The 24857-nt window shown below is 42.3% G+C and overlaps 1 protein-coding gene across 1 annotated transcript in view; it reads left to right on the forward strand.

Annotated features, from left to right (window-relative positions):
* Positions 1-24596, forward strand: part of ptpn9a (protein tyrosine phosphatase non-receptor type 9a) — a 42685-nt gene extending 18089 nt beyond the window's left edge. The window contains exons 3-13 of the mRNA XM_039017136.1: positions 2878-2967; positions 13924-14048; positions 14625-14730; positions 14874-14984; positions 16490-16806; positions 17227-17314; positions 19772-19841; positions 21710-21788; positions 21983-22133; positions 22394-22601; positions 22981-24596. Coding sequence (XP_038873064.1) covers positions 2878-2967; positions 13924-14048; positions 14625-14730; positions 14874-14984; positions 16490-16806; positions 17227-17314; positions 19772-19841; positions 21710-21788; positions 21983-22133; positions 22394-22601; positions 22981-23171 — 1536 coding nt within the window. The 3' untranslated portion in view covers positions 23172-24596. The remainder of the gene's footprint in view (positions 1-2877; positions 2968-13923; positions 14049-14624; positions 14731-14873; positions 14985-16489; positions 16807-17226; positions 17315-19771; positions 19842-21709; positions 21789-21982; positions 22134-22393; positions 22602-22980) is intronic.
* Positions 24597-24857: the final 261 nt, after the last annotated feature.

The raw sequence follows: 24857 nt of genomic DNA on the forward strand, positions 1-24857 counted from the left end.
CCAATCCTGACCATCTGGCAATATTATTGAAATGCATTGCAAGTTTGCACCAACTTTATGGATGCTCATTTTCACTCCCATTTGCTGAGCGAAATGTATGTGCGTTGCACCCTTATGCAGACATGACAACATTGTTCACATGGCAGCTGGGGGTGGACCACAACGTGTTGTCTCTGGGCAATTGGGCATCATTTGGCAAAAGTGGGCATGTAAGTAATCCATACCCATCTCTCCAGTAAATCGTGACAAACTCTCAACTCGGTTTTGGATGAGACCTGACTTAATGACCAAAAATGATCCTATTTACAGTTAAAACCAGAGAAGTTGGTTCTAAGGGGCAGTTGACCTTTAATTAATCCTCCATTTGGACGGTGCTGTGTTTGGTCACTTTGTGGACAAATGGCTCTAACTGTTGAACACAAAATGGGACTGGTCTGTTCCAATCCACCACAGAGAATGGGAAATTCCCAAATGTCTTGTTCTCCCTCTAATTTCCTGAATAGCAGCAGGATGTGGCTGATAAAGTGACTTAATGTAAGCAGCAAAATCTAGAGGTTTTTGTTAGTGGTGGTTGATTTTTCAAGGACTGAATAATCTTGCCTCTTATGAATAAATACCCTATAAACTCTTTCAGTTTGAGTGAAAGGTGTTTGAAATGCCCATGTTTTACCTCTGCTTGAATGAAAGTGTTTGTGTGAGGTTGAGCTGTATTTGGCTTGTTGATGTGACACCCTTTTTTTTTGTCCATAAAGGCAAATATAACTTAATTTGGTTCAAATGGTGACATACAGGTACCTGCCAAATAATGGAAACACTTGAGTAAATGAGGGATACAAAGTATCGGTGCTTCCACACAGGTGTGGTTCCTGAGTTAATTAAGCAATTTTATTTTGCCTTTATTTAACTAGGCAAGTCAGTTAAGAACAAATTCTTATTTTCAATGACGGCCTAGTCAGCTCTGGGATTGACGGCCTTGTCAGCTCGGGGATTAACCTTTTCGGTTACAAGTCCAACACTAACCACTAGGCTACCTGCCGCCCCAATTAACATCCCATCATGCTTAGGGTCATGTCTAAAAATGCTGGGCAGGCCATGTCTATGGCCCCATAGGATGACAATGCCCTCATCCACAGGGCATGAGTGGTCATTCAATGGTTTGATGAGCATGAAAACAATGTAAACCATATGCCATGGTCTCAACCCAATTGAACACTGGAGAGGTGCCTTTAACAGTGTTTTCCATCAACAAAACACCAAATTATGGTGTTTCTTGTGGAGGAATGGTCTCACATTCCTCCGATAGAGTTCCAGATACTTGTAGAATCTAAGCCAAGGTGCTTTGAAGTGGTTCTGGCTAGTGGTGGCCCAACGCCTCCGTCTATTGCGCCTCTATTGTTCCTCAAGCAAGGGGGAGGGGGAGGCTGATGACATCACTAATTTCCCATCGAAACCACTCCTTGAATGCCCTACTCCTTGAAGTTTGCAGTATTTTGCTCAAAACATTAAAAAAAAAAATACCCTTGAGTGTGTGAACTTTACTGTATTTATACTTGGAATATCGCTTTTCAACAGTAAAAGTTTTTAAAAAATCGCTGCAGGACGTCTGAGGCAGGGAATCATAATACACAAGTAAAGGTTTTTGTCAAATTACTGTGAATTTTACTCAAAATGTAATGGGGAGACACTTGGTTACCGTCAATATACAATTAAAGTATTGTGTTTTTGATTCAAATCAGTAGTGTGGAATTTCAAAGAAATCCAAAAATGTTCTTGTCAGTTTGAGAATCATTAAACCTTTTTATATTAGCATTAATTATGTCACACCAGAGGACAAATTCAAGGCTCTAATGCATGAAATTGTTAATTAAACTGGACAAAAAGTTGGTGGCCACAACAATTTGAAGAAGAAAATACATTTCTACCCATTTGTACTCACTGGTAGTGTGCTTTGTGCACTCTCACTAAATATTGAACGCTACTTTGCCCCTTAGGGCCACTAGTATATTGTCCCACATATTAATTCTATGGTGACCCCTCCTATAACTGTAAGCATGTTATGTAATACGTCATAGTCCTTTGTCCACGGGTATCCAATTGTTTGCCACGGTAGTCCATTGAAGCCTCTTGATCCGCGTGGAGCAAAGCGGGAGACAAGGCAAAGGCGCTCTAGTCACTTGGGCAGGTAGTTCTTTGGAACTGTTATTGTAGTGTAGCCTACAAGGTTTAATTCACAGCTTCCCACAGGTATTTATAGCTTGTCTGCTTCTATATCACGGTATCTCTGTAATATGATACATCCTAGCACTGAAGCAGAACATCCTGAAGCTCATCTGTCAAATGGTTTATTTTCCTTTCTCCTTCCTTTCATCTAAACTTCCCTGTAATCACATGACGAGTGAAAGCACACTTGCTGGTAGGCGTTATCCATATTATTGCCTTCATCCTTCCAGCCTTTGATCAGATCAGTACAGATTAAGGAAAGGCCAGTCACTGAAGAGTTCTGAGACACTGTCTGGGGTGGGGGGATGCAATTCTGTTTGCATCCTCCAATATTTTGCTCTTGCCCAGCACCAACACACCCAATTCAACAAATCAAGGTCTTAATTGAAGACTGATTAGCTTATTTGAATCCGTTGTGCTGGGCTGGAACAGAAGCAGACTTTTGCTCTGGATCGGCACAAACACACCTGATTGGACTAATAGTAGCGGCCTACATTGAAGATGTAGGTGGATTTGAATCAAGTGTGTTAGTGCTGGACTGGAACAAAAAGCATACACACATTGCAACCCGAACATCTGTGTAGTGGATGGATGTTGTACTGTAGGCCTCACAGGCCTGATGTTCCCTTTTTAACATTTTTTTTTTAATGTTTCTAGGAGACCCGTCTGAAAGAGGGCATTGTCAAACTACAGCCCCAGGAGGAACCTCTGCGCTCAGAACTGCTCAGTGGAAAGTTCACTGTGCTGGTGAGTAATAGTTTTAATGTCACATATGTACAGTTAAATGCCTTTCTTAGAAGCTCTAAACCCAAAAATGCAGTAATCAATAACAATTTAATACTAAAAATGACACGGTAGAACAAACACACAAGATCTAAAAATAAGAACACTAAGTAAGTAAGCATACTACATACAGGGTCAGTTCCAGTACCATATTTACAATGTGCAGGGATACTGGATTGATAGGGGTAAGGTGACTAGGCATCAGGATATATGATTAACAGAGTAGCAGCTGTGTGTGTTGGGCCCTGTGAGTGTGCATAGGGACGGTGAAAAATAAGAATGAAAATATAAAGGTCAACTCCGATATTCTGTTAGCTATTTAGCAGTCTTATGGCATGAGGATCGAAGCTGTTCAGGAGCTTGTTGGTGTCAGACTTGATGCACCGGTACCACTTGCTAAGCAGAAGCAGATAGAACAGTCTATGGCTTGGGTGGTTGGAGTCTTTTTAATGATTTTCCAGGCCTTCCTTTCACACCGCCTAATTGTCCGCACCACCCTCTGTAGCGCCATGCGATCGAGGACAGTGCTGTTGTCATACCAAGTAGTGATGCAGCCAGTCAAGGTGCTCTCAATGGTACAGCTGTACAACTTTTTGAGGATTTTGAGAGCCCATGCCAAACCTTTTCAACCTCCTGAGTGGGAAGAGGCGCTGTCGCGCCTTCTTCACGACTGTGTGCATGTGTTGACCATTAAGTTCTTAGTGATTTGGACACAGAGGAACTTGAAGCTCGCAACGCGTTCCACTGCAGGCCCATCAATGGAGTTGTGCGTGGCCACGCAGTCGTGGGTGAACAGGGAGTACAGGAGGGGAATAAGCACACATCCCTGTTAACCAATTGTGTGTGCCAGCTTTGGCACCCTGTTTTCTCCTGCATCGTGTCTACTGAACACAACCCAGATGCTGAAAAATATAAACACTATTACAACTCCAGGACTAGACATTAAATTGGCTATCCTCTGCCTAAGGAGCAGCTAGTAGATGTTTCCCTTCCTGTCACTCACTCCCCATTAGGAGGAAGCTCTCGTCAGGATGGGGAGACCGGCAGAGGAAATGCACTTTAACTTTTTTTTATTTTCCAGCTTTGAGATTTCTGGAGCTGTATGAGCTTGGGGGGGGAGGCATATGCATAACCATGGTAGCAATTAAAAGGGAACAGTTTAGAGATTATGGGACAATTCTTAGACTAAAGGTACACTGTTGATTTAATGTGCATTTTACATTTTTGCTGCATTTGTTAAATTACTCTGGATACATTCAGTAGTATGGTAATATGCTTGGAATATTTGGGGTAGGTGCAATGACAAAAAAAAGGGTTTGAGTGCGAGGTATAACTGGTGCTTCCAAGTGGCCACACACCTCAAGTGTGCACACTTTCTAAGTAATTTCAATGCACTTTTATGACTCAGTCTTCAACTAAGGTTATTTAAAAAATATATTTAAAAAATCCCTGAAAAGCTTCTACCCGCAAGCCGTAAGACTACTAAATAGTAGCTATTGGTTAAATAGTTAACTATCTGCATTGACAGAATCATCACATATGCTGCTGCTACTTTTTATTGTCTATCCTGTTGTCTGGTCACTTTATCCCTACCTGGAGTGCCTTCAGAAATGATTTACACCCCCTTCACTTTCTCCACATTTTGGTGTTACAAAGTGGGATTAATGTTTTTTTTTTTTTTTCAATTTGTTTAACACTAATATATACAAAAGTATATGCACATCCCTTCAAATTAGTGGATTTGGCGATTTCAGCCACACCTGTTGCTGACAGGTGTATACAATTTGAACACAGCCATGCAATCTCCATAGACAAACATTGGCAGTAGATTGGCCTTACTGAAGCGCTCTGACTTTCAATGTGGCACCGTCATAGGATGCCACCTTTCCAACAAGTCAGTTTGTCAAATTACTGCCCCGGTTAACTGAGTGCTGTTATTGTGAAGTGGAAACGTCTAGGAGCAACAACGGCTCAGCTGGGAAGTGGTAGGCCACACAAGCTCACAGAACAAGACCGCCGAGTGCTGTAGCGTATAAAAATCGTCTGTCCTTGGTTGCAACTGTCGTGTCTTTGGCATCATTAAACTGAAGACTTATCAAATAACTCTCTGTAATTATTATTACGTGATTAATCATGTAACTGTAATTAACTAGGAAGTCGGGGCACCCAGGAAAACATTCAGATTATAAAGTTATAATTTTCCTAACATAACTTTCAGATATTTGAATATCTGATCACTTAGTCTTCGAATTAATGAATTATTTACCTCATGTTAGTCTCATTCCAAACATCGTAAATTGTTGGTTATCTGCACGAACCCAGTCTTCACTATGAGTCATCCATACATCAACTGTCTTAAAATATTTATTTACTAAGTAATTCACAGAAATGCATAAACAAACAGTAGATAGTTACAAGGAAATGATAACGGAGTTCCCTAGTGGGATAAACCGGTATCGCGGCTTGGTGGACAAAAAGGGGAGTGGGGGTCAACTGAGATGAGACACTACAAAGTTGATAATTATAACAATTGAAATGCTAATCCTTTGCACATGAATGCTCACTCATTCGGGAATAACTGCAATCAATATATATATTTACGCTCAGTGTGTCGTCGGGATCTCTGTTGAAAAGTTAGTTTCTGTTGGAGAGTTTGTCCGTCCTCTCTCTCTCTCTCTCTCTGCCGTGGTTAGAATGGATAGTTCAGAGTGACATTCATTCATGTCGTTATAGAATAGATGTTTCGGCAGTTGTTGGTCTTCGCGTTCAATGATACCGAATTTCTAGCTGCAGACTAGTAATTAATATCAAAGACTTGTTCTTATTCTGTCGGTATCGATAGTCGAAGAGTTTAACCACGGTTAAAAGATTCAGCCATCTACTCAAACCTTAGGTTTATGGTCTCCTCTCAAACCTTGGCCCTCTCGTTATCAAGGTAAGCTGATCTGGTGATAGAAAACCCGGGTGGGGGTTTTATTCGGAAGAGCAGTAAAAGAACCTAGTGTCATGAGACAGCCTAACTGTGCTCATGGGCGGTCCTCTGATTTAGTTAAACTCCAAAGGGAATTGGAGTTTCCTTCATAAAACAGTCCAAAATCACATTACACAATTTCACAAACAGTATCATCCTCACTCATTCATCTTATACAAAAATTAGATGTACACCTCAAATCTGAGGCTATTATATAAACAGCGTTATGGTAATGTGGCCGTATTGTCTCCCATGAGTTTCACAAAATTGTACCAAACGGACCAGTTCGTAGCTGGATTCTTCACCGATCTTTTATACCTTCTCCAGAACATAAATGTTCAGACCTCAAGTTCTGTGAGGTGGAAGAAATTCCTTTGTTCTCTCTATGAAAACTCCCTCTATACTGTGGCCATGAGGAGATAGGTCGTAAATTCCTGGAGGAGACTGAGGTCGCAGCAGCCTGAGTGTAGGAGAGAGGGGGATGGTGCTCTCTGTACCCAAAGAGGGCAACGTCATGACACAACACTCACTACCAAGTTCCAAACTGCCTCTGGAAGCAACGTCAGCACAATAACTGTTTGTCGGGAGCTTCATGAAATGGGTTTCCATGGCCGAGCAGCCGCACACAAGCCTAAGATCACCATGCCAATGCCAAGCATCGACTGGAGTGGTGTAACGTTCTCCACCATTGGACTCTGGAGCAGTGGAAACACATTCTCTGGAGTGATGAATCACGCTTCACCATCTGACAGTCCGACGGACTAATCTGGGTTTGGTAGATGCCAGGAGAAAGCTACCTGCCCGACTGCGTAGTGCCAAATGTAAAGTTTGGTGGAGGAGCAATAATGGTCAGGGCTGTTATATGGTTCGGGCTAGTCCCCTTGTTCCAGTGAAGGGAAATTTTAACACTACAGCATACAATGACATGCTAGATGATTCTGTGCTTCCAACTTTGTGGCAACAGTTTGGGGAAGGCCCTTTCCCGTTTCAGCATGACAATGCTCCCGTGTCCATACAGAAATGGTTTGTCGATCGGTGTGTAAAATATTGACTGGCGTGCAGAGCCCTGACCTCAACCCCAACTTACACCTTTGGGATGAATTGGAATGCCGATTGCAAGCCAGGCCTAATCGCCAAAAATCAATGCCCAACCTCCCTAATGCTCTTGTGGCTGAATGGAAGCAAGTCCCAGCAGCAATGTTCCAACATCTAGTGGTAAGCCTTCCCAGAAGCGTGGAGGCTGTTATAGAAGCAAATTAGGGACCATATTAATGCCCATGATTTTGGAATGAGATGCTTGAGGAGCAGGTGTCCACATACTTTTGGTCATGTAGTGTATCTTGATTAGATAAGCATTCAACCCCCTGAGACAATACATGTTAGAATCAATTACAGCTGTGAGTCCTTCTGGATAAGTCTCTAATAGCTTTACACACCTGAATTGTACAATATTTTAACATTCTTTAAGCTTTGTCAAGTTGGTTGTTGATCATTGCTAGACAGACATTTTCAAGTCTTGCCATAGATTTAAGATGATTTTTAAGTCAACTGTAATTAGGCAACTCAGGAACTTTCAATGTCGTCTTGGTAAGCAACTCCAGTGTGTGTTATGTTATTGTCCAGCTGAAAGGTGAATTTGTCTCCCAGTTTCTATTGGAAAGCAGACTGAACAAGATTTTTCTTCTAGGATTTTGCATGTGCTTATCTGTTTATTTTTATTATTTAAAAAACTCCCTAATCCTTGCCGATGATAAGCATACCTATGATGCAGCCACAACTATGCTTGAAAATATGAGTGGTACTCAGTGTTGTTGGCTTTGCCCCAGACACTTTATTCAGGACATGGTTAATTTCATTGCCACTTTTTTTTTTTTGCAGTTTTACTTTAGTGCGTTATTGCAGACAGGATGAATGTTTTGGAATATTTTTATATTCCTTCTAACTTATTTTCACTTTTTTTTTTTAAAGTCACCATTGTCCTCATGGTGAAATCCCTAAACAATTTCCATCCTCTCCGGCAACTGCGGTAGGAAGGACACGTATCTTTAGTGACTGAGTGTATTGATACACCATCCAAAATGTAATTACTAACTTCACCATGCTTTTTATTTAATTTTTACCCATCTACCAATAGGTTCCCTTTGTGACGAATTGGCAAACCTCCCAGGTCTTTGTGGTTGAATCTGTCTTGAAATTCATTGCTCGACTGCGAGACCTTAAAATGATCTGTATGTGTCGGGTACAGAGATGAGGTAGTCATAAAAAAATCATTTTAAACACTTACTATTAGTCCATGCAACTTATTATGTGTATTGTTAAGCACATTTTTACTCTTGAACTTATGTGAAGTTGAAGTTTACATACACATTTAAACTCCGTTTTTTCACAATTCCTGAAATTTAATCAGAGTAAAAATTACCGGTCTTAGGCCAGTTAGGATCACCACTTTATTTTAAGAATGTGAATTGTCAGAATAATCACATTCCCAGTGGGTCAGAAATTTACATACACAATTAGTATTTGGTAGCATTGCCTTTAAATTGCTTAACTTGAGTCAAATGTTTCGGGTAGCCTTCCACAAGCTTCCCACAATAAGTTGGGTGAATTTTGGCCCATTCCTCCTGACAGAGCTGGTGTAACTGAGTCAGGTTAGTAGGCCTCCTTGCTTTCACATGCTTTTTCAGTTCTTTTTCAGGCTTTGTGATAGCCACTCCAATACCTTGAATTTGTTGTCCTTAAGCCATTTTGCTACAACTTTGGAAGTATGCTTGGGGTCATTGTCCATTTGGAAGACCCATTTGCAACCAAGCTTCAACTTCCTGACTCTTGATGTTGCTTCAATATATCCACCTAATTTTCCTGCCTCCTGATGCTATCTATTTTGTGAAGTGCACCAGTCCCTCCTGCAGCAAAGCACCCCCACAACATGATGCTGCCACACCCGTGCTTCACGGTTGGGATGCAGTTCTTCGGCTTGCAAGCATCCCCCTTTTTCCTCCAAACATAACGATGGTCATTATTATAAAAACAGTTTTTTATTTTTGTTTCATCAGACCAGAGGACATTTCTCCAAAAAGTACGATCTTTGTCCCCATATGCAGTTGCATATCGTAGTCTGGCTTTTTTATGGTGGTTTTGGAGCAGTGGCTTCTTCCTTGTTGAGCGGCCTTTCCGGTTCTGTCGATATAGAACTAGTTTTACTGTGGATATAGATACTATTGTACCTGTCTCCTCCAGCATCTTCACAAGGTCCTTTGCTGCTGTTCTGGGATTGATTTGCACTTTTCGCACCAAAGTACGTTCATCTCTAGGAGACAGAACGCGTCTCCTTCCTGAGCAGTATGACGGCTGCGTGGTCCCATGGTGTTTATACTTGCGTACTATTGTTTGTACAGATGAACATGGTACCTTCAGGTGTTTGGAAATTGCTCCCAAGGATGAACCAGACTTGTGGAGGTCTACATTTGTTGTCTGAGGTCTTGGCTGATTTTCTTTTGATTTTCCCATGATGTCAAGCAGAGGCACTGAGTTTGAAGGTAGGCCTTGAAATACATCCACAGGTGCACCTCCATTTGACTCAAATTTTCTGGAATTTCCCAAGCTGTTTAAAGGCACAGTCAACTTAGTGTATGTAAACTTCTGACCCACTGGAATTGTGATACAGTGAAATAATCTGTCTGTAAACAATTGTTGGAAAAATTACTTGTCATGCACAAAGTAGATGTCCTAACCGACTTGCCAAAACTATAGTTTGTTAACAAGAAATTTGTGGAGTGGTTGAAAAACGAGTTTTAATGACTCCAACCTTAGTGTATGTAAACTTCTGACTTCGACTGTATTATCACTTGTGAATGATGCCCAGCATGTGCAGTAAGGCAAGAAACAGTGCATGCCTTTTTCTGTGACTTTAAAAAAAAAAATCAGTTACTCACCTCATGTAGCCTAGCCCATAGGCCTATATGTTTTGTATCACAACTAAAGTGGCCAAATATCTTTACGTTTAATCCGCTTTACAACCAGTGTAGAGCCTAACTGGCATACATAGGTGGCATGTGAGTTTCAAGTTTGGGTAAGAATTTTCACCATAATTGCACATTGGTAATAAAGCGATACATGCTTTATCGCATTTGCAGTCACTTTTGAGAAGTGCTTTCTCCCTAGCCTACTGCAGTGTGCGCATTGCTGCTCTTATAATGTGAAGAAATAGCCTAATAGTTTATCAACAATTTTAAGCTAAATGGTTCTGATCTGTTGTATCAGCCTCATTTGCTTTTTAAAAAGTTTTTTGATGCGAGTGTTTATTAATTTGGGATCTCACATCCCACAAATGTCCCGGAGTATGGTTGGAATATTTATTTATTACACAGAAGGAGAAGTTGACCAATAGAATAGGTTAACTTTTGTACTATGGGGATAGTAGGTTGACGTAGGTGTTCGTTAGGCCTACTCATTTTGTTGGCAGACAAAGTAGGCAAAATGTGGACAGTTCTTCTTAAATATGCGCCTCCAAATTCGATGAGGGATTCGCGCAGTTGCGTCCCCGACATGTCGGTCTTCACTTGTAGTATACTACTTAGCTGAGATGCCTGGGAGAAGGACCCGATCACTTGACAGTCATTGGCTAATAATAATTGAGATATCTGAGAGAGCCTTTTGAGTGAGAGGTGCTTCGGCGTATGGTAGCCAGGAGAAGGGAATTTATAATTATTATATTCAGCCCAAGAGCACAATACACTTTGGGTTGCAGAAGTTATGGATTTTTTTAGGGGGCTTTACAGCCACACAAGGAGGATGCCACCGGGAAATATAAGGCCTGGTTAGAATATTAAGTGCTTGTCAAATTGTGAAGGCGAGACTGAAGTGTATGCAGCCTGCACAAAAAACAAATCGGAGCTCATGCCTTTCATGTATTTTTTTTCCCCTTTTCTAATTATCATTAGTCGCATCATGCAACCTTAAAATGTATTAAAAATCAAAACATGTAGCCAAACGTTTGTATCGCAACTAAAGTTGCATAAATAACTCTAAATTTAAGCGCATAGGCTGACTTGTTTCTTTGTTAACTGCTCTACAGAGTAGCCGTTTGTGCGCACTTCCTTGGAAATCGTTTGGCGAAAACATCCTTTCTATTTTATTCATCTTTTTACAATTGTATTCTTCATACTATTAAAAAAATGCCACGGAATTCTTAGCGAATCTTGTCTGCTAAATGAATTGGTGTAGCCCACAGGCATTATGGCATAGCCATATCAGTAGTATTCTGTTCTTCTAAAATAGACTACATTTTCTTCATATCATGTTTCTTTAGACGTGTCTAAAATAAATAATGGATTTATTGTGGCGGTGTAGGCTATATTAAATGGATTTATTCAACTTTTTAAAATGGATGTAGATGTTCAAAATGTCTCCGTGGCTTGTCGGCTATGTGTGGAAGCCAAGACGTGTTTGTTAATTAACGGTCAATTACCGTGAGACCAGCAGTTATTTGCTTGACAATCACCAGCTGACACAATTTCATGACCGCTACAGCCCTAGTCATGAGATAAGCATGGTCCGGTGCAAATTTTCTTCACAAAACAAACGGGCTCATTCTGTTCAGGACATCTCGGGGTATAACACAATGTCATCTTGTACATCAAACATGGCGATCATAAATGTTGAGGCTGTACAATTCGTTGGGACATGGACTCTACAAGATGTCGGAAGTGTTCCACAAGAATGCTGGCCCATGTTGACGCAAATGCTTCCCACAGTTGTGAAGTTAGCTGGATGTACTTTGGGTGGTAGACCATTCTTGATACACACGGGAAACTGTTGAGAATGGAAAAACCCAGCAGCATTGCCGTTCTTGACACAAAACAGTGCACCTGGCACCTACTACCATACTCTGTTCAAAGGCACTTAAATATTTTGTCTTGCCCATTCACTTAAAAATCCTTTAACCTGTATCCCCCATTCATCTACACTGATTTGAAGTGGATTTAACAAGTTACTTCAATAAGGGATCATAGCTTTCACCTGGTCAGTTGATGTCATGGAAAGAGCAGCTGTCCTTAATGTAATTTACACTGAGTGTAAATTACATTAGTTTTCATATGGAAATGTGAGGTGCACATTTGGACTCATGGGTGTTTGGCTTGCTTGTATGACATCAATGCGGTATTATAATCCTCAACGTCTCATCTTTCAAAACACATTGAGTCCTTGTAAGTTACAGCATTTCCCTCACTCAAGCAATAAAAAAATGTGCAAAAGCTGCCAAATTAGTGGGAGAATGGGGGCAACTTCTAGTCGCGTGTGGTGGTCCAAGTCAGAACGGCTGTCAGTCAAAATCCTTACAGAGCTGTGAAGTGGAGTCCCTGAGATCATGTTACTGTCAGGCAACTGGTTTCAATTTAGGCACTTATCAGTGTGCAAATTTGACATTTTCAACCCATTTACGGGTATGAGTGTAAAAGGCTGCTAGTAGTAGTACTACTAGTAATATAAATTGGGTGTTGAATTCAAAATGGTATTTTATAGTCATTCAGAATTGTGAATGATAATGGTAAGCTGCGTAGAGTTTCAGCAAGAATGTTGTGGGGGGGGGGGGGTGTAAGATATCAGCATGTTGGTAGTCTTTAGAAGACTGTTGGAATGGGTTAATAATAACTCAATAGTTCAAATAGAGAAGTCAGGGTCCTTCCATGTAGTTTGTCTTGGACTGGAATCAAGTGTGGTAGTGAAGGGTCCCTCCCTCTCTCCCTGCCCTCCTTGCCTGGAAATCTGAGTCAGTCAGCAGGGCTAGAGCTATGACAGCTGATTGTCACCAATCCCTCTTCTCTCCCCCCTCCCTTCCCATTGTCACGCCACTGCCAGTCTGCTGCATCGATTTGAGACAACCTCCTTCCTCACAGAAAGAACACTTCCACCACTTCAGCACTGGCCCTCTGTCTGTATCCTGTCAGGTATTTTTAGTCATAAGACACATTTTCCCTCAAATAACAGGAGTGTCCAGGGCACGTATTCATTAAGCGCCTCGGAGGAGTGCTGATCTAGGATTAGGTCTTCCACGTAATCTTATTCATTATAATCTAAAATGTCAAACATCTTATTCAGCACTCCCACTCTTAAGACACTTTATGAATGTGGGCCCTGATAAAGGGGTAAATAAATTTGTCAAAATAGTCACTTGATCCGCTTTTTGGATGCTGGGGTGAGTGTAAATTGTGGCATTGTATTGTATGCTCTTCACTGTTGCGGTTCAGACTAGACTATTCAGTTGAAATTCTGTCGTTTTGAATAGGTCACACAGTTGCGCAAGAACAATGTATTGTCATTGATACTCCAGTAACCTGGTAACATGTTTTAATTGAACGGGACCTTTTAACAATTGTTTCCTCTTAAGTGCAATGTCCCATTTCATACTGGTAGTTTCATACAATTCACTCCTTCAGAGATGTGAGGCAGCGCCCATTTTAAATCTGACTGTGAACCCAGGTGCTTCCACGTGGCCAAAGCTCTCATTGCTTCTCATGGTCATGTCTACTCTGCCACCTTGTGGTTAACCTGAACCCAGACCCCATTTTGGATACTTGGACCTGCAAGCTGCTGCTCTGTCCCATGTATTTGATGATTGCATGTTGGATCCAGTGTGCAACTAGTTCTGTATGTACTTCTACTGTCAACTGTATGCACGTCTGTCAGAATACCACTTACAATTCCCTGTATTTAGATCAACAGAAAAAAATTGAAGTTAATACTAAATTAAATTTACAATCACTTTTTAACACTGTTTTAAAAGACTTCTGGTTTGATGTGCTGCTTATTCTATTCCTTTGCTCAACTAAGGTACTGTATAGAATCTTATTTGAATATTAGGATGTTGGCATCTGTGCCCCGCAGTGCAGCTAAGATGCACACCCTAATCGCTCCTTACTTTGACCCCTGTCTCTGTTCTGTTCTACCAGAGTGTGCGAGACCCTTCAGGCGCCTCCATAGCCTTGTACACGGCCAAGCTCCACCACCCCAACAAGACAGGCAACCATGTTGTCCTGCAAGCTCTTTTCTACCTCCTGGACCAGGCTGTGGAGAGGTGAGAACAGAGATTTGTTTGTGTGTGTGTGTATCGTATAGCAGACATTTTTACGTATGGGTGGTCCTGGGAATCTCACCCACGATCATGGTGTTCCAAGCGCCATGTTCTACCAACTAAGCTACGGAGGACCAGTATTAGCCTATTATCTATTCTGTTCAGTTATGTGGATGAGACTCCGGCTTAAATGACATGATCAATTTCCTTTTAATTTAAAATCAAGACCATTGGGTGAAAAAAAAACAGACAAATTGGACCAAATACCAGGTCATTAAAGATGAATAAAAATAAAATAAAAATTTACGCCACTAATTATGTGCACCTATGGCATTCATTATAGTACATTATGCATAGCACACGGAATTATAAATCTGCTTATAATGTATTAAGAAGGTATTACTCAAGGGTTTTTCTTAATTACTATTTTCTAATAGTGAAGACATCAAAACTATGAAATACTACATGATACCATGTGTTAACCAAAAAAAGTGTTAAACAAATCAAAATATATTTGAGATTCTTCAAATAGCCACCCTTTGCCTTGATGACAGCTTTGCACACTCTCTTTCCCTCCAGCTTTGAAACTCAAAGAAACGGCCTGGTGTTCATTTACGACATGGCGGGCTCCAACTACACCAACTTTGAGCTGGACCTCAGCAAGAAGATCCTCAACTTACTCAAGGTTAGAAAGTACTGAGCCAGCATATTGTAGTAGTGTATCAATATCTGTTCACCAGGCTAATATGTTGACAGAAAATGTATGTTTATGAAAAAGTGGCCAGGATTGCAAAACCGTTCCAAAATTGCAGCTCTGCTCTCCACCAGGGGGCGTTCCCTGCCAGGCTGAAGAAAGTGTTGATAGTGGGCGCCCCTGTCTGGTTCCGCGTGCCCTACAACCTGCTGAGCCTGCTGCTTAAGGAGAAACTCAGGGAGAGGGTGAGTGCAGTGGTATTATTCTCACTATGGGCAGAATCATATCTTCAGAAACGAGCACCAAGTCCAACTTTAACTATCAAGAATGTGTGACAGTGACTGATGTTCCAAACAGACTTCCTAAGTATATGTGGCCAATGCAGGAATCACACAACCCTGGTGTTGCTAGCACCATGCAAGCTGTGCCATCAGTTTCCATTTAAAACGGTGTTTTTTCAGATGCAGCATGATGGAGATATGTTCTGGCATGGCGCACTATCATAGGCTTAGCCTCAGTGTAGAGCGAAGCATGGCCCCTGTGTCTCTAAAGACATTACACCAGTAACCCCTTTCACTCCCTGCCGTAGTTTAGGAACATCTCCTAGTAAGGAGCAGATAAACACACCTGGGGATGATCGTTATGATCCCTTCCAGTGTATAAAACCTGACGTTGGAAGGTGAACCGCTGTCCACCCCTGCATGTAATTGGTACACAAGGCACTTCCTCCGCTGTCATGATTGATGGATGCAAGGTGTCTCCACTGTGACCTCTACACAGGAAGTCACTCCCCTCAGGGAATGCGAATGTTTGGTATCAGGAATCCCCACTGCAGCGTCCAAAATGGCACCCTACGCCCTATTATGGTGCACTACTTTTGATCAGAGCCCAATGGACCCTAGTCAAAAGTAGTGCCCTCTATTTGGAAAATGGTGCCATTTCACTAAACGGTAGATATGACAAATCTTTTGCGTGCCTCTTATAGATACAGCATGTACTGTATCTCTTAAAGCAGATTAGTTAAAGGCAGTAGGAGAGTGATTTGATTTTCCTCACCAGAACTAGAAAGACAACTTGAGTTAGTCATTGATGATCTCGTTTTAACTTTAACCTGCATCTTTTGATGAACTGGAGAAGTTCATGAGATTGAGTGCTTGGTTTTATCACCACAATCACATTTTTCATTGAGATGACATTTGTAGAATGGCTTTAATATGCAACATCAGAACTGGAATTAAAAAATTATTTATTATTTTCCAGAGTTTCCGAACTCGGTCCTGGGCCCCCCCAGGTGCACTTTTTCTAGCACAAACACGGCTGATTCAACTCATCAAGCTTTGATTATTTGAATCAGCTGTGTATTGCTAGGGAAAGAAACAAAATGTGCACCCAGGGGAGACCCCAGAAATTAGTTTGTAACCCTGGTTTTATTTATCGACTTACTATTTAAAAAAATAAATAATAATAATAATTATCGAGTCACATTTTCAATCTAATGTCTTGTCCCATGATGCATTTAATGGGAATGAAATCAACCTAATCCTATATTGTACAGAATCCATTGAACATCCTGAAGGCTGAAACCTACAGCTTACAAATCAGGATGTCCTAAAAAGGATTCCAGGCTTGTATTGACATGTGGTCCAGTTGTAATGACGTGAGTGTGTTTCGAAACGGCGCAAGGAAGTTATTTGACTGTGGTAGGGGAAGCCCTCACTCTCTCCTACATCCTTCCCCTCTCCTCTCCCAGGTCCAGATGGTCAAAATGTCTGACCTCTGCCAGCACCTCCCACGGGACTGTCTCCCTGAGCACCTGGGGGGGCTGTTGCCCCTGGATGCCCACGGCTGGAACCAGCAGCTTCTGGCTGGGCAGAACGGCCGTGTGGACCCCGTGGATGAGCTGGTTGGCATCCCCCTGGAGGACTCGTCGGTCCACAACCCTGGGCCTGAGGCCATGCGTCTGCCTGAGCTCATGGCCCACCTGGGTAGTCTCCAGCGCTCAGGCATCCACCTGGAGTACGAGGAAATCCGCAAGGAGCAACCACCTGGGACATTCCATTGTGCCCTGTGAGTAGATGGATAGAAGCACTTATAAAGGTTTAGCTTTGGGTCAGTCTACATTTCCAGGCTTTTGAGCTGGACGGGGAGAAGCCTAGAGTTCCGGGCCCATATTCACAAAGCGTCTGAGTAGGAGCTGATCTAGGATCAATCTCTCCTGTCTGTGTAATCGTATTCTTTATGATCTGAGGCAAAACTGATCATATACCAGCACTCCTACTCTGATTCTTTGTGAGGCCCCTGAACCCTCACTGGGTTACAAATGAGAGGAGACTGTAGGTTTATCAATTAAACTTCCAAGGAAAGAAGTAAAGTGTCAAACTGGGTGGCAAAACTTTGCACCAGTCCCTTGGAGTAGGAACTTGATGTATTGTTTTATGATATTCATAAATCACCATTGGTTGATTTTGTGTCTGTCAATCTCTCCAGTACTGCATACAACCAGGAGAGGAATCGCTATGGGGATGTCCTGTGTCTTGACCAAACAAGAGTTCACCTGAAAACCAGAAGAAACGAGGTGTGTACTTCTCAAAGGTTAAATGACAACGTCATCATGCAGTTAAATTTTACAGAATCATAATACAAGAGATATCAGTAACACTTTCTAGGAACCACCTGTGCATAGTGCATACAGTGCCTTCACTAAGTATTCATACCCCTTGACTTATTCCACATTTTGTTACAGCCTGAATTCAAAATGTATTAAATAAAAAAATTGTCCATCTACACACAATACCCCATAATGACTAAGTGAAAATATATTTTTTGAAATGTTTGCACATTTATTGAAAATGAAATACAGATATCTCATTTACATAAGTATTCACACCCCTGAGTCAATTCACACCCCCACGAAGCAAGCCCCTTTGGTGGCAATTACAGATTTGAGTTGTCTTGGGTCTGTCCGTATCAGCTTTGAACATCTGGATCTGGGGATTTCTCCCATTCTTCCTTGCAGATTTTCTCAAGCTCTGTTAAATTAGATGGGGAGTGAACAGCAATCTTCAAGTCTTTCCACAGATTTTCAAGTCTGGGCTTTGGCTAGGCCACTCAAGGACTCACATTCTTGATCTGAAGCCATTCCAACGTTGCTTTGGCTGTATGCTTGGGGTCATTGTCCTGTTGGAATGTAAATCTTCTCTCTAGTCAAAGGTTGTTTGTGCTCTGAAGCAAGTTTTCATTGAGGATTTGTCTGTTTGGCTCCATTCATTGTTCCCTCTATCCTTACCAGTCTCCCAGCATCCCCATAGCATGATGCTGCCACCACCGTGCTTAAAGTAGGGATGGTGTTTTATGGGTGATGCGCTGTGCCTGTTTTTCTCCAGACATAGCGCTTTGCATTCAGGCCAAAGAGTTCAGTTTGTCGCATTAGACCACAGAATCTTTTGCCTTATGCTTGGAGTCATTCGTGTGATTTTTGCAAAATCCAGGCGTGCTGTCATGTCCCTGTTCCTCAGGAGTGGCTTCGGTCTGCCACTCTCCCATAAAGCCCAGATTGGTAAAGTGCTGTAGAGCATGTTCTCCTTTCGCAGCCAAGGAACTGTAATTCTGTCAGTGGTCATTGAGTTCTTGGTCACCTCCCTGACCAAGGTTCTTCTTGCCCGGTTGCTCAGTTTGGTCAGACGGCCAGAGTCTGGCATAGTCTGGGTAGTGACATATATATATTTTTCAATTTCCAAATGATGGAGACCACTGTGCTCTTGGAAACTTTAAACACCCTAGAAATTGTTTTATACCCTTGCCCGGATATATGCCTCATCACAATTCTATTTCAGAGATCTACGGACAGTTCCTTGGACCGCATGGTATAGTTTCTGCTCTGAATATGCACTATCAACTGTGGAACCTAATACACTTGAGTGTACAAAACATTAGGAGCACCTGCTCTTTCCATGACATGGACTGACCAGGTGAAAGCTATGATCCCTTATTGTCACCTGTTAAATCCACTTCAATCTGTGTAGATGAAGGGAAGGAGACCGGTTAAAGACAGATTTTTAAGCCTTGAGACATGGATTGTGTATGTGTGCCATTCAGAGGGTGAATGGGTAAGACCAAAGATTTAAGTGCCTTTGAAAGGGGTATAGTAGTAGGTGCCAGGTGCACTGTTTTATGTCAAGAACTGCAACGCTGCCGAGTTTTTCACGCTCAACAGTTTCCTGTGTGTAACAAAGGTCCACCACCCAAAGGACAGCCAGCCAACTTGACACAACTGTGGGACGCATTGGAGTCAACATGGGCCAGCATCCCTGTGGAATGCTTTCGACACCTTGTATAGTCCATGCCCGATGTATTGAGGCTGTTCTGAGGGCACAAGGGGGTGCAACTCAATATTAGGAAGGTGTTCAGTGTATAAATCATGTCCAAACAATTGATTTGGCCACAGGTGGACTCCAATCATGTTGTAGCGCTAGCTCTAGGATGATCAAAGGGAATTGGAGTGTCATAGCAAGGGGGTGTGAATACTTATGTAAAGTAGATATTTCTGTATTTCATTTTCAATAAATGTGCATTATGTAAATTAGATATTTGATTTTCAATGTGCAAAAATGTCTAAACATGTTGTCACTTTGTCATTATGGGCTATTGTGTGTAGATGGGTGAGAATTTTTTTTTTTTTAATCAATTTTGAATTCATGCTGTAACACAACAAAATGTGGAATTAGTCAAAGGCTAGGAAAACTTTCTGAAGGCATTGCCTTTCATCAAGCACAAAGTGCATTAGAAGACTTGCTGTTAGTATTCCTGTCTTTGTAAACGTGCCTACGCATTACATGTGGTTCCCAGAACTTGAAATATTAATTTAAATGATTTGATTAATCTTGAATATGCTATTAAGACACACAAATAACTGAGCTATATTTTCATATGTTTGTGTTTGTATAATGTTATCTGAATTTCTACTGTACAGCTCTGATGTTATAAGACCCCTATTCTATCGTTCGCTGTGATAAAGTCCTGTTTTTTCCCACAGAGATCGGATTACATCAACGCCAGCTTCATGGACGGCTACAAACAGAAGAATGCGTACATCGGTACTCAAGGTACAAAGATGGCCGTCTATGATACCTGCTAGTTTCACCATCAGATACTTTTGCACTAATACATTTTCATGGGCTATTTATTAATTTGTAAGCGGTTCCTTTGGTTCTCAAACTATTGGTATTTTGGTAACACTAAAGTTGGCAGGTAAAATGCATTGATGTGGTGGATGCGTTGTAAGACTTGTCATAAGCATTTATAACCCGCTGATTGACAAAATAATTGAGTCAGTTGAAAATGCGATACATAAAGACACATTTTAAATTTCCAGTGCAGTCAAAAATGTGATTTTTTTTTCTTGTTGGGGGTGGGGTAGAAATGTTGAAATGAGTTATTTCCTCACTGTCTAAATTTGCAAAAGCTACTCCTCTATCCTAGTTTATTTACTTTTCAGACTCCCTAGCTTTACATTTACATTTTTGTAATTTAGCAGATGCTCTTATCCAGAGCGACTTAATTAGTGCATTCATCTTAAGATAGCTAGGTGGGACAACCACATATCAAAGTACATTTTTCCTCAAAGTAGCTATCAGCAGAGTCTGAGCTAGTGGTGTGGGGGGGGGGGTCAAGTGTTAGTTCACAAAGGGGGGGTTGGGGTGCTGTGGGATTATTTAAGAAGAGGTAGGGTTTTAGGAAGATGGGCAGGGATTCTGTTGCCACCATTGTGCCAGGACAGAGAAGAGCTTGGACTGGGCTGAGCACAAGCTGCCCTCCAGTAGTTATGGGAGGGCCAAGAGACCAGAGGTGGCAGAATGGACTGCTCGGGTTGGAGTGTAGGGTTTGAGCATAGCTTGAAGGTAGGGAGGGGCAGTTCCTCTTGCAGCTCCGTAGGCAAGTACCATGGTTTTGTTGTGGTGCAAGCTTCAAATGGAAGCCAGTGGAGTGTGCGGAAGAGCGGGTGACATGGGATAACTTGAAGGTTGAACACCAGGCGGGCTGCAGCGTTCTGGATAAGCTGCAGGAGTTGAGTGGCTAGGTTTGGAGGAGAGGGAGACAGAAAAGGAAACGAGGTAGTTTGTGATCAGAGACCTGGAAGGGGGTTGCACTGAGATGTGTAGGTGAACAGCCTCTAGTCAAGCGTATTGCTTGCCTTGTGAGTGGGAGGGGACTGGGAAAGAGTGAGGTCAAAAGGAGGGGAAAGAGTGAGTTGGAAAGAAAGTAATCGAAGGCAGACGTCGGAAAGGTTGAAGTTGCCAGGGAGGGAGGAAGGAAGGAGAATCTCCACTTAGGAGAAATGAGTAGCCCTGTGCCATGACCGCGATGTCCAGATGCTCTCGTACTATGAGAGAGAACATAGTCAGATGAAAAGAGAGAAGCGGTGTTCCATGTCTCCGTCAGGGCCAAAAGGTCAAGGGACTGAAGGGCAGCATAGGCTGAGATGCACTCTGCGTTCTTAATCGGCAGTTTCAAACGCTGCCATAAACTTTTTTTTCTGTGATTACTTGCGTCAAGAAACGTTATAAATGTAGGTCATTATCATTTCTACACATTTTCTACACATTTTCCATTTGGTTTTTGTCCTTTTTAAAGAATTATTGAGGAATTCAGGAATTGGCGTAAGCAGCATGAGTCCATAGCCCCATCCTGCCTGGTGTCACGGTATAGGCTGGTGTTGCAATGATGTGGGGAATGTTGTCCTGGCACATGTTTGGTCCCTTCATGCCAATTGCGCAACCTTTCTATCCCCCTAAGAATTTAGGCTGTTCTGGAGGCAAAGGGGGGTCCGACCTGGTACTAGATCGATGTACCTAATAAACTGGACACAGTGTCAAACATACACAGGCCGTATGCTTGACACCCCTGCTTTATGATGTCTTTGTCTTTATTAAAAGTAGCTCATTCCCTTCATTCTACCCTCTGCTGTCCATAGGACCACTGGAGAAAACCTATGGGGATTTCTGGAGGATGGTCTGGGAGCAAAACGTGCTAGTCGTTGTCATGACAACAAGGTAGTTCATCTTCTTACATATTTGTTTTACCCAGTGGGCATGATGTAGAGAATTGTTGTTAAATGAGTCATTGACATTTGGAAATGACTGTTGTGAACCAGACCCAAATACTGTAGGTTACAATGGGGCACTTCCTAGAGGTTCTAGAAAGATCGTCAATACCCTCATGGAGATAATCGATCTGTGTATTGCAGGGCGGACGAGGGAGGTCGGAAGAAGTGTGGTCAGTACTGGCCTCTGGAGGAAGGCGGTCAGGAGGTGTACGGTCACATGGCTGTGGTCAACCAGAGGGTGGACAATCACTCCCACTACAACCAGACCACCCTGGAGCTGCACAACATGGAGGTACAGTAGCAAGCTACACGTCTCAAGTGGCCTCTGCTCCCTTTACCCAAGGAGAACGCATGCCTTCCCATTGCTGAATTTGTATTTTTTCCAAGGACAAAAATCTGAGATTATCTAGCTATAGCACACACTACCATCTCTTCTTAGACTGTTGGCTAATATCAAAACTTCCATCGAGTTTGAACGATTGCAAAACATTGGTGGTTGTTCACCCATTTTGAAGCTACATCTCATGGGCTGTGTGTGTCTGTCTGTACCAGAATTGTGAGCAGAGGCAGGTGACCCACTTCCAGTACCTGAGCTGGCCCGACTACGGCGTCCCCACCTCGGCCGTGACGCTCATTGACTTTCTGGGGGCCGTCAAGAGGCAGCAGAGGCGGTCAGTGAAGGCCATGGGGCCCCAGTGGAGGGGCCACCCCTTGGGACCCCCCATGGTGGTTCACTGCAGTGCTGGCATCGGCAGAACAGGTGAATTATTAATTCTCATTGACGACCACCACTCCTTTAGTCTATGCGTGTCAGACTCATTCTAGTCCTTGAGTCCCAAATAAAGACACATAAAACATGATATGATAAAGGTTCATACAGGCTTATATCGAACTTAATTATCATCTTTCCTGCCAAAAAGAAGCCCTGTGGTAAGATCGGTGTAAAGCACAGAATGACATAGAATCTCTATGGACAGTCATAGGTGTCATCTCAATTTCTCTAATAGGGATTCTATTTCTAAGGCCATCACCTTGGCTATAATGTATGGAGGCCATAGTGAACTAATGTTATTCCTGCATTTTCCCCACAACACATTTGTTGATAATGATGTCTCCCGCCTTCCCTCCCCTCACCCCAGGTACCTTCTGTGCCCTGGACATCTGTCTGTCCCAGCTGCAGGATGTGGGGACGCTCAACGTGTGTCAGACGGTGCGGCGGATGAGAACGCAGAGGGCCTTCACCATCCAGACCCCAGACCAGTACTACTTCTGCCACAACGCCATCCTGGAGCACGCTCAGAGACAGGGCCTGCTCTCAGCCAATCAGTGATGCCTGGGGGTCGCCTCGTATTTCTCACAGCCAATCTGTGATGCCCTGGGTGTTGTCGTAGCCTATCAGTGACCCTTCTCGCAACCAATCTGTGAATGCAGGGGACACTTTGTAGCCAATCAGCATGCCCACTTCTAGCGAATGCCATCACTTCTTCCCTTTTTAAGAGGCCTTTAAGACCAACTCATTCCTCCTTCTGACTCTGCCACTTCTGACAGAGCCACAGTTGTGATGAAAAATGTTACATAGATAGTAAGACATAATAACATGCAAGACACAGCAACCTGGCAACAAATGTTGTCAGTTTTGTGTCTTCTGAGGAAGATTTTGAATCATTACGTGGCTGTTATCTGTGTTTATGCGAGTCTGTCGTTAGTGTTGTGACATACTGCACACATCATTCGCTTTGGTGTCTTGTGTGATCCAGATACTTAGCAGTAACCGATGACATGAACTTTGCGTTCAACATCCCTTTTAACAACCTGCCACATCTGTGACCAGTTCAGTGACCTTTGAGAAGGCATTTTCTCTTGCTCTCTCCCTCTCTCTCTCCATCCTCTACCCGTGAAAGCAAAGAAGAATGGTATTGGAGAAGAAAGTAATAATAAGAATAGTTTTTTTTTCAATGGTCTTTTGCCTCTTGGTATTGTCGTTGTGACCTTAGCGATACAACTATACTTGGCATACAAGCGTTGAACCCCTCCTGGGACGACCCCCCCCCCCCCCCAACTTCTCCTGGGCCATTGAATCGAATGGCTACATGTAGAAGTTGCCCATGAGATGCAGGTGGACTTCTCATCTTACCCTACCCCCAATCCAAGCCTCAACCATTGAGAGTTAAAATGCATAGATGACCTTAAGTTCAACTTAAAGTAATACTACACATATTAATGTTTTTGTGAGCAGCTGATAAAGTTGCTATCTCAATGCATTTCCTGCAGATCGAATAATTAAGAGCTGGCCTCCTGACAACACATGAACCATCTGCCTTCATTCTGTTATTGTAAGTCATTCACATTGGCTGTTCAAACGTTCCTTGTGAAAATCTTGTAGTGATCGTGACATTAAATGTTTGGTCGCCGCTGCTTTCACTCAGTAGTTGTTCCGTATGCTTCAGTTGTCATGTACGTCTGTTGAGACGCCTATGCGGCTATGGACCTGGTGTAGGAAGGCCATAACCCTGCTTCCGCTTTAAGACACCAGTCTTAGATCTCACCTCAGTAAAGTGCAATAGACTTTTATACACAGCCATGTTGAAGCACTTTGTGCTTTTAGAGATTACAGTTCTTGTGTTGGTGAAATTACAATTTATAGGAGATTGTATACATGTGATATACAGTGCCTTCAGAAAGTATTCACACTTACTTACTTGTTCCACATTTTGTTACAGCCTGAATTAAATAGATTTGTTTTCTCACCCATCTACACACAATACCTCATGACAAAGTGAAAACATGTTTATTTATTTTTTTTACATTTATTGAAAATTAAATACAGAAATTGAATTTACATAAGTATTCACACCTCTGAGTCAATACTTTGTAGAAGCATCTTTGGCGGTGATTACAGCTGTATGTTTTTTGGGGTAAGTCTAAGAGCTTTGCACACCTGGATTTTACAATCTTGGTAAGCAACTCCAGTGTAGATGTGGCCTTATGTTTTAGGTAATTGTCCTGCTGAAAGGTG

Source organism: Salvelinus namaycush, chromosome 21 (assembly GCF_016432855.1).
Source record: "Salvelinus namaycush isolate Seneca chromosome 21, SaNama_1.0, whole genome shotgun sequence".
In the NCBI taxonomy this organism is placed as follows: Eukaryota; Metazoa; Chordata; class Actinopteri; order Salmoniformes; family Salmonidae; genus Salvelinus; species Salvelinus namaycush.